Below are 10,904 nucleotides of genomic sequence, written 5' to 3'. Positions count from 1 at the left end.
TCGCCAGCCCCAGCAGTTCACTTGTTTGTCAGCTGTCAGGGGCGAAAGGAGTAAGGGGAGAGACAGCTGCTGTCCAGCTCTTCCGAAGGTTTCTGTTCGTTTTTTATTTTCGTTTTTTTCCCGTCTCATAGTTGTGTGTTACGCGTATGATAAACAAAAGGATAATCAAGCCGAAGAGAACGAAGCGAACGAGTCGGTGCATTCGGCGACGTTAACCATGCGCAGCAACTTTATGGTGAAGAGTTCGAATGAAGTGACATTATTAGATAAAAAAGGTAAGGACGCGGTGGTTTAGGCAGAGTGCAACTTTGAGAGCTGTTTCAGAGCCTATGCTGTCGTTTAACTTGCTATCTTAAGTACAAACATAATATCTGTGTAGTTTATCGGTCATATGTCTTGTTGCAGAATTGCATATTTGAAAGAATTAAATGAACAGCCACACACCTTTAACATGAATTCGGCGTCTTTGTCTGCAAATTGGCTGTTTATGAACCCCCTACTCCGCAGGAGACGGTCTGGTGTGATTTGGGGATGGGTTCGGTTGCCTCCCCTAAAGCACTGAACTGAACTTGAGCATGTGCTCAGTTGTTACTCAGTGGATATAGATATGGAATATTGTACCTTGTACCGAAATAACTCGAACCTTTACACGAATATGTGTACATTTTGAATGTGACCACAATGAATGAGTATAGATTGGAAAATATATTGGAACATATTGAAAGGTTTTATCTTTAATCATGTAATTATTTGCTGAAAAGATGTGTCTAACAAATTGTTGTGACTATAGTGAGGATCAGTTGAAGTCATCCCATTGTGTAGCATATAGAATGCATCGCAGACATAAATCAGTCAGTGACATGACAGTGTTGATGTCATTTTCCTGGCATCAACAAACTAACCTGTTGACTACTTAAAAAAAAAAACATTTCATTCTGATGTCTTTAACGGAGTTGTTTGGTCTCATAATAGCAATTTAGAAATGACTCACTTCATGGTATAAAATCCTAACTCATGTTGCATGATTAAAAGATGTTGTGATTTGGAACTGTATGTTAAAACACCAAGGAAGTTTGCAACACCCCGGTGTTGGATGCGTGAGTACATACAGCTCTGTATTTCTCAGGGTTGTGCATTGAGTACTTCCTGTTTAAGTACTCATTTAAAACATTTGGTTGTCCATTTCTCCAGTTCCCTGTGCATCAGTGCAAGACTGTTTCATTTCATTTTTGTGTTTCTTTGTAGACCACAGAGAGGAGCCTGTTACTGTGCATCTTGAGACCAGTTAAATGCTTAGATTAGTTTAAGGCAGTGCATTTTCTCTGGAAAATGTTGATGGAATTTTGTGGCTCCTGGTTTGTGAATTTATTCTCCCTTACATATTCATTTTGTAATTTTAACCAAAATGAAGAGTGTTAGCCTTTCTGAGATTTCAAGCTGAATAAAAGTCCATATTTAAAAAAAATCTGTTTATCATTTGACTTTGCAAATTTGACTTGCCATTACTCGCTACTTACACATATCCATTTCCATGTATGTGACACAAACAATGCACCTTCTCATGCAACAGCAAAACAAGCCCATAAACCCCTGGCGTTTTTTTATCCCGCCGCCGCTGCCGTTTCTCTAAGTGGGATCCGGAACAGCACTTAGTATTCAGGCAGGGGATGTCTGGTTGCATGTAGCAGTGTGATGAATGAACCGTGGACACAGAAAAACGCCCGCAGCAAAGAGGAGGAAAGAAAAAGCCGCCGTAGCCAGGCTTCCTGTTTACAGCCTGGAGTGCAAGACACACACACACACACACACACACACACACACACACACACTCTGATGGTGGGGGGGTGGGGGGGGGGGGGGGGTGGCTTCAGAAGCAAAGCATTGCCTTCAAGTGGATGGGGTGGGTTTTTTTTTTGGTTCCCTGCACGCTTTTCAGGACAATGCCCTAGATTTGAAATGACGGAGATGTGTTCTTGTTTTTGCACCATGTTCGGAACTGTTGGGGTAACAATCTTGGCAGTAAAAAGTTCTTGCGGAAGGGTAGATTGGCTCAGCTCTGTGTGACGCACACGTGTAGACTCCGATCATTTGGGAACACGCAGCGAGTCGTCCTCACCTCATCCCTGTAGCACAGAGTCTGTACCTTTCCTCTTGCTCTTCATTACTGTTGTCTGTATCTCTCTCCCTCCCTCTGTCTATCTCTCTCTCGCCCCTTTCCACCCCCTTTCCAGGCTGAGCCCGACAGCAGCTGCACTGCCACCACAGACGTGCTCCTTTACATAACACTGAAATCCTCTCTGGGTGCTTTGACTGTACTCTTGGGCTCCCTCTCTGTCTCTCACTCTCTCTCTCACTGTCTCTCTTGCGTGCTGTCTCACACTGTCTCTTTCTCACTGTCTCTCTCTTTCTGTCTCTTGTGCTCTTGCTCTCTCTCTCTCTTCCCCACTGTCTGTGTGTCTCTCTCTTTCCCCTCTTTCTCTCTCTCTCTCCTGTCTCTGTCTCCCCCTCTCTCTCTCCCCCCTGTCTCTGTCTCTCTCTCTGCTTTCTGCTTCTGTAATGGAGGACCCCCCCCCCCCCCCCCGCCCGTTCTTTCTTTTGTGCAGTACAGAAAACGGAAAGATGGCAAAGGAACAGGGTGTCCGAGCTGAGTGGTGTGGATGACACACTCCTCCTTGTGTGCGTTTGTGTGTCCGCACGCAGGAGCGTGAGGTACAGTCCAGGGATTGAACTCCGGGGCTTAACACAAAGAGAGAGAGAGGGAGGAGGGGCAGGGCCGCTGCCTGCTTAATTCAGACAGTATTTTCATTGTGATGTATTTGTAGGTGACAGAAGTGTGAAATAAGAAACATGATAACCAAAAAAAACAATTTATGCAGAGGTGAGGAGGGATCCAGCAGAGGTTATTGGAACCTTAACTGTGTGAGAGTGCCGGTCAACAGTAACATGAAACACTGGAGCCATTCCATCAGAAAAATTACCCATGAGTTTACCCAAATTATTGAGGAAAAATAAGTATTCAGGTAAAATAACACAAAATTTGCTTGAAATGACAGCTTGCTTGATTTGAAAGAGCAGAAGGTGATGCCTTTTTTTCTGTTAGAGTGCCATACAGATTGGAAAGTTGTTTAAGGCTTTTTCTGTCAAAGAAGTAAAAGTTGAAAATTGGTTTGTCTGAAACACTTCAAATGTGTTATTTTCTGTCCGAATGTAAAGATAAACATGCAGTATCTTGTCATAGGCTGCGTTCTGAAAGGTCATTTTACCAAATCTGTAGAAGAATGGTTTTTCACTTTGTAGTGGTTACTCAATGAGTCAATTTTAGTTTATAGGAAAGAGCTGTCATATTTGAAATTTAGGTTTTTACCAGTGATGTGTCTGGTAAAAACCCAAATTTCAAACTATTATACCCACATATAAAACACTTCAGTATTTTAATGGTGTATATAATATTGTTTTCATAATTTTTTGAACAATTGAGTAGTCCATTTATGCAGCTGGATATTTACTGAAGAAGTTCATTTTAGGTATCTTGCTCAACAAGGTGCATGGCACTGCTCCACCCTGGAGTCAAATCTGTAACATTTGGGTTATAATTCTTATACACTGAACACTGCCACGTGTTGCATTGTAAACTGCAATGTAAATTTGATGTAAAGATAAACCCTTGAAACACCGTAGCGTAAGCCCAAGCTTTATTAACTTATTGTGTTTCCTCTCAGAGGTGTGTTGTTGTCTGCTCTGCTCTGCATTGGAATCGAGCTTAGTGCAAATACAAATCTATATTCTTGCTATGCAGTCAGTTGGAAAAGGAGTCACCATACACAGCATATCTCCAGGACTACTACTGAGTAGTAGGTTTCACGGGTGTTCTGTTGCCCATTATTATATGAGGGGAGATTTTGTGGTAACTTATTCATGAGGTTATATTCATAATGACCATAGATAGGACTGTGTAATGTAAAACAAACTATAAATCTTTTTAGGTTAAATCTGTTTAGGCTTTGACATTGATAAACTGATAAATAAGATTTAATTTAAGTTTAATACAAAAAATCACCATGAAATTAGAATCATATTAATGAATCTACCCCTCAATAGCTCTGTAATTACCACTAAACTTTTGAGTCAGCACACATACCCTTAAAAATTTTCTTCTCCAACATTGTTGACTTTCTGCTGCAGCCTCTGGTTAAAGGCTTGTCAGGAGAGACGGACAGGGGAGAGGGCTACTGTGCCTGGCCCAGTACCCTGGCTGGGAGCCTGCTTACTTAGAAACAGGTTCCAGAGCTGACATGGAGGGTAGATTGATATGAATCACCATGGTGACCAGTGCGTTCCACTTGGAGCTTCGTGTTTCCTGTAGGAGAGGAGCCCTCTGAGACGTGCGCTTGTGTGTGTGTGTGTGTGTGTGTGTGTGTGTGTCCGCTTCTGTGTGTGTGTGCACAAAGTGCTGCAGCGCTCTTGTGTATACTGCTGACGGGTGCAGGAATAGATGGGTACAGAGGACAAGTGATCACAATAATACAGCAAGCACTCAGGCCTGTATTTTCACCCGTCAAGGCCCTCACACCACATTATTATAATACAGGCAGCCGTGCGGAATTTATATGGTGATGCTCGTCTGAATGTGGAGCTGCCTGTATTGTGTGGATTTGAGGGCTGTTCTTAACTGGAACTACCTTGGAACCAAATAATTAATAACATTTTAGCATGTTACATAAGGAGCTTGTATTGCTCCCATCTACCTTGCAATTAGCGCTTAATTAGATTCAGAACTCAAATAAGTGTCCATGAGGAGTTATAAGCAACAGGAATAACACACACACACTCGCACACAAAGCAGTATCAAGATCCCAGGTTTCAAAGAGAAAGACGAGGCAATTCTCTGAAACGATGGTGATATAATTTGTTAGTCCAGTATAGGGATTTGTATGTAAATGGTAGTAGTGGCCTACACCAGTTTGTGACATCCTGTGCATAGCTCACAGTTTATGTACAAGAAAGAAAGGAGGTAAAAGCATAGATTCGCGGAATCACAATTGCTCAGTCCGTTACCCAATGACGTTGTGTGAGCCTCCCCTGGCGGGAGGGCCGGAGCACAGGTTACAGTGCACAGTTTTGCATCACGCAGGGACGTGCTCCCTCGGGAAGGTGATTTCTGAGCCTCGGTCACGCAGAGATCCTGCAGAAAATGAAGATGTACCCACTGGAGTGTGTGTAACGGTCTGCTGCAGCCGGCCCCTGGAGCGCACGGTGCAGCACGTTCTGAGTCCAGCTAAGAACAGAGAACCTGCAGCCCTGCTCCATTCGAAATGCCACAGCCTGGCCTTAGCCTCCACTGTTCCCGGAGGTTCAGTGAGATTAACATCTGTTTATATGCTGTGTGCATTATGTGTTGTTTTTCAGAATTTTTTTTATATATATATATATATATATATAATATACATGCATGCATACATACATAAGTACAGTTTCTTCACTTTATGAAGCTAAATTGAGATTATTTGGTGTATCTTAAACTGCCATCTTAACTAGGTTGACTTGTTTACTTGTCAGAGATTCATTTGATGATTGTTATAGTGTTAATGACGGCACCCTGTACGGATTTATTTTTGTTAAAGGAAGCAAAACGAGATGCACGGAAGGGCCTGTGATAATGGTATTGGTAGATACTTGGCTCCCAAAAGCTTGCATTCATGACCTGTGAAGGCCATTTCACAAGGAAGAAGTAGGTAGACTCCTTGTTTTTTTTAGAACTGGGGATTTAGTTTTTCAGGCACCATTGACAGTATGAATTTCATCTACCAAACTGGATCACAGGTGTAGTCCCTGCAGAATTCACGCAGTTTGAGAGCAGCTGTCTTGTTGCATTTGTAGCCCCTGTGGTAGGATGTTTTCAGTGAAAGGATACATTTGATGACCATTTTTTCTTGTCATTGAATTAGTTTCATTTCATTCTGTAATAGTTGTAACATTAAAAGAGGGAATTGGATTAGTATCTATGATCATATTGTTAACACGTGTACCTTACATATTGTATTCATTGCATGTTACTTGGACTCCTCCCTCCTCAGATACATGTTGGGCCGCGGAGTGAAGCGCAAGCTGAGTGACTACGAGGAGCCGGCGGCGGTGACGGGGACGGTGGCGGGGGCGGTGACGGCCGGCGGGGCGGAGTCCCCGGCCCCGGACCTGCCCTACACGCAGCAGCGGCAGCTGGTGCTGAACCTGTGCCTGAACAAGCTGCAGAGCTGCCACACGCGGGCGGAGCCCAGCCTGCACCGCGCCGTGCTGCTGGCCAACACGCTGCGGCAGATCCAGGAGGAGATGCGTCAGGAAGGGGGGGAGCCGCCCGTCGCGCCCGCCCCCTCACCCCCGCCCCACGCCGCCACGCCCCTGCACGCCCCCGAGCTGCCGCCCGTGCCGGCGGGCTGCCCCGCAGAACTGCAAGCGGAGGGGGCCGCAGAGGGAGGGGGCGGGGCCCCTGCCTGCCCGGGGTGCGCCAGGGGCGAAGGGCCGCGCCCCTCCTCACCCCCGGACGATATCCGGTCCCTGGACTCGCTCTTCGGCTCCTTCGAGATCACTAACTCCACCAGCTATCTCACGGACCTGGCTTTCGATGACATATTCGAGGACATCGACACTTCCATGTACGACTCGTCCGACTTCTCCGTCTTGGCCTTCCCCCCGCCCCGGGCCGTTGGAGCCGCCGCCTCTGCGGACGACGGCCTCAAGTCCTTCTCCAGCTGCACCTCCTCGGCCAGCAGCCTGCAGCTGTGTCTGACGGACCTGAACGATCTGGACCACATCATGGAGATCCTGGTGGGGTCCTGAGCCACCTGGGCCACACTGTGGATCCCAGAACCTAGTGCAGTCCCGACAGCCTCCCACTCTGCCCTCACACTAGTTTCACTGTCACACCTGTTCTTGGGGTGGGTATAATTGTTTTTAAACAGTATTTATTTTTATACAAAATACGCAATATATTTATACGAAAAGACAGACATGCCTGAAGCGTACCTACTGTAGAAAAAAAAATGCACGTTTGTTTGGAGACTCTGTGCAATCTTTCTTACTTGTATGAAATGAGCTTGAACTCTCAAGGAGTGCAACAATGACATGAAAGTAATATCATTAATGGATATTTTACTGAACCTTCAATTGTGTTTTACCGAGCTCCAGATGCAGCTCCTCCATTAAATGAATCAAAACGAGACAAAACTAGGCAACAACTTTAGGTTTTTCAAATCAGAGTGACTTATTTTTGTAAAGCGATTTTTAAATAAGTATTTCTACAGCATGGTGTCTTTTAACAGATTTGAGCTTGTGGTGAAATGGATGGTTATTGGCTCATTAGACGGATGAGACTTGCTCTACCTCTTCTTGGTCTGCCGTGAACACTCTTTGTTCTGGCAGCCGAAAGCTTTGGGTCTTTATACAAACGCTGTCATATTCAGCGCTAACAGTTTAGCGGTCTTTGTTTCGTCTTTCCTGTTTTACGCTCATTGAAGTGATTGTCAGAAATTCCAGCTAGCAGTGTTTGTCTGCATGCAGGCAGTATAAGCACAGCACAGTGAGATTTTAGCCCAGGAGATTGTTGGAAGGTCTATAGTGCCCATCCCAAGGGCAGTTTCATCTATATTGGTAAAGCCCCTTCTCTCTCAGAACAAAACTATGCCTGTGTGGTGGTGGATGAGAGTTATGAATGTTAACAGAACTACATCCTATGCACTCACACATGAATACAGTTGTATGTAGAGGAATCTGTCTGCCTGAATTTATAATTTTGTTATTCTGGTTCTTAAAGAAGTCATTGTTCCAGATACTCAGCGCTGTAATGACATGTTTCCTCCCAGTCCTCAATCACCTCTCACCTAAACCCTTCTGAGACTTTGGAAGCAGCTTCGGAAAGCTATGAAAGAGATTTCAGTGAGGTACTGGCGGTATTCATCTGAATTCTGCATCGTGTTTATAGAGCGTTTGTGTTGTCGAGGTGTTAAAAATAGGACTTGTTTAAAAACGGGCCAGCTCACTTACACATATTTAGATCTGTGACTCGTCGGCATGCGTTTATGACCACAGTTGCTTTCACGTAATCCCTATGAAGGGAAACAACACCAAACTACTCTCATTTTTTCTGCTGCTCTCCCACTCTGTTACCCCGGCACTTCAGAGCAGCACGGTTATAACAGACGCAACGTCCCGCGATTCGGCAGGCCGTGGTCATTGGAGAAGACGGGGAGAGGCGGAGGGAGAAGGCCACTCTTGCTGTTGTCTAGTTGACGTATTTGCTTGTAGAAATGACGATCCTCTTTACTATTCAGACTCCAACCAGCCAATGGGGCTCGTTAGCTTAGAAAAACCAGTTGAAGCAGCTAGGTGACATTTCTGTCCTCAGAAAGGCACTTGCATACCTGTTTTTGATTTTAGCAGATTCCATGCGGCTTGTCTTTCAACAAGATACAGAATCACTAAAAGAACCCCTTTACACTAAAAGAACGTATCTGTCATTCATTTACTCTTTAAGGTCATTGTAGGTTCTCTACTTCACAGCTGACCTAATTGTGAGCAAATTCAGGTAGACAAAGGCAGATGTTTCTAGGATGCTTTCATGGCTTGATTTTAGTGCCCAAGAATGGCTGAAGGAATTGGGAGAACAGGCTGGACACCACAAAGATGGTGGTGCCTAACAAAGTACTGAGAGCTCTGGCACACTCACTCTACCCCCCAACTTACCACAGCAGACCCACCCATCCACTCTTTTTCTATGCAGGAATTACAGTTCTGCATTTAAATTGGGCCACGGTTTTTTGATTGAGTGTTTTCACTACAGATAGTGTTGTTAAAGACGGAATACTGTAAACACAAAAAAAGTTTCAGACATTTTCATATCCACATTCTGTTGTCCTATTACGGAGAATTTTGGTGAAACGGAGCTTTGACTTGTGTGCAAAATGGCTGAAGAAATGTGTGTAAGCTTTGTAAGCTTTTTGTTTTGTATATATTTGTATTTATACATTTACCATGTTTCTGTTATATTTAAATGGTATCATCCTTTGCAGAATATTTGAGATAATATATTGTGTTTATTTAACGAAAACCGATCAAGTTTGTCAGGTTGCACAGATCACTGGTGCCAACAGTGGTGGAACTTTGTCTCTTCCCATTGCGTCATCTTAAAAAATGGTAGCTGTATTGTAAATTTCTTTGTACATATTTAATTTTCCATGGATTATGAGGACATCTTTATACACACTTCTGATGATTGCAGCACTACTGTGTGTTCGAAGATGCAAAGCAATGTCTGTCCATCAGGCCACTCTCAGGCAGCTCTCGAACCCACTGTCACTCAGAAGTGACTTGACAAACCACTCAGAGTTTATTGCCTGGCTTTAATAACACAGCTAGGGTCATAAACTCAGTGCTCAGTATTTATTTAACAAACAGAATGTACATACAAATTGATGTCGTGGGGCAACGTTCTCACTGTTGGTATTCAGTGGGCCATCTTGGATTAAAACTGAACTCGCCTGATAGCCACAAAAGGCCCAGTCGTGGTTCTCTTCTGAGGTAGTTACCTTTGTCATTTACACCTATCACTGTCAGTGGATACTGGATTGAGGCCCAGGGCAGCTCACTTGACTTGTCATTTTCCCCTGTGTCTTTATATGCCATCTCACTACAACCTCTTTCCATGTAACTTTCTCCGTCTTCTCTTTAAAACGCATATTTTCCATAGCTGATTTTGGAATACATTGTAATTAAAGGTATTCATACGGTTTTACAGCCAGTGCTTGTTAAGTTTCCATACCAGAAGCAGTGTTACTACAAGGAAGGGTTTGTCCTCTCTTAAATGTGTGTCTTTGTGGCATTTGACAGCCTTTCCCTGCTGTACAGTGTGCTGTAAACCTTCTGCCTGGGAGGCACTGCCGCATTTGAGTGGGGCCACTGCAACTGAATCTTTAGCGCTGTGAGGTCAAGAATCACATACTTTGGTTTGTACAAGCGTAAGGAATCACTTGATCTGCTTTCTTTTTTTTCCAAAATGCTGTAAAAATACGAATGCTAAGTTTCATGTCCTAAGTGCAATATGAACTTGTTTTAACGCTAGAGTGTCGGCTCCAGGGTTTCGTTTACCTTTGCCTTGAGGTCCACGTACTCCACTAGCAGCAAACACTGTCCTTTATGGGCCACACATGACGTGTGTCGCTTGGGAAACTCTATGTAATATTTAATATTCATTTCTGTATTTAAAAGGGCAACATTAATTACTTGGACCTTTAAACTGCATTGCATGGTAATTCTGATTTTGTTCTTATTTATTCATCTTTTATATATTTTTTGATGACCCTGAACTGTGTATGTCTGTTGTTGTGTATATAATATTTTGTTACCATTATATTCTATGCAATACCTTTGTAGCAGGTCAGTAAGTCTGATTAATTAAAATTGGAAAAACAATTCTGTGTCTTGTGTTTACCCTAGCTTCAGTTCTTCAGAAACTTCTGGGCCCGACTGATTGCTCCAGGGTTTGATGCTGATAGACTTGGTTGGTCTCACTGCCCCTCAGGATTTTCTGTTTATGAAAAGCCTTTGTCCAGCACTGAACCTCCTATCTGCACACTGCCTCTCTCTCTCTATGCCAGACATCACTAATCTGTCACTTAGCTGTACTTAGGTTGTGTGCTTTATAAATAAATTAATCGGAATACATTAAATGCATCCTTTGGTGAACTAAATATGGAATCTATGTAGACAGTATAATCCTAAAACAAAGAACAGAAGTGAAAAACAGCTCAGTAGATGAAGAGGAATGAAAGGCCTTGGATCGCCCCCTGCTGGTAGAAGGCAGGCAAGGACAGTCTATTTCTCAGAGACTTTACTGTGAATTGCATCATCTGGGT

At 43.7% G+C, this 10,904-nt stretch overlaps 1 protein-coding gene across 1 annotated transcript; it reads left to right on the top strand.

The window, feature by feature from the left end:
• On the top strand, window positions 1-8,930 carry LOC118787140 (SERTA domain-containing protein 2-like). Its single transcript, XM_036542590.1, has 2 exons — window positions 1-275; window positions 6,075-8,930. The coding sequence occupies exon 2, from the start codon at window positions 6,079-6,081 to the stop codon at window positions 6,832-6,834; it is 756 nt and encodes a 251-aa protein (XP_036398483.1). The 5' UTR covers window positions 1-275; window positions 6,075-6,078; the 3' UTR covers window positions 6,835-8,930.
• The last annotated feature ends 1,974 nt before the right edge of the window (window positions 8,931-10,904 follow it).

The sequence above is a fragment of the Megalops cyprinoides genome, chromosome 12, assembly GCF_013368585.1.
Source record: "Megalops cyprinoides isolate fMegCyp1 chromosome 12, fMegCyp1.pri, whole genome shotgun sequence".
Taxonomy (NCBI): Eukaryota; Metazoa; Chordata; class Actinopteri; order Elopiformes; family Megalopidae; genus Megalops; species Megalops cyprinoides.
Note: the sequence above shows the minus strand (reverse complement) of the source record. Positions and strands in the feature narration are given on the sequence as shown.

What these genes read in the sequence shown, in the direction of transcription:
- LOC118787140 (XM_036542590.1), top strand. Translation starts at nt 6,079, where the DNA reads ATGTTGGGCCGCGGAGTGAAGCGCAAGCTGAGTGACTACGAGGAGCCG.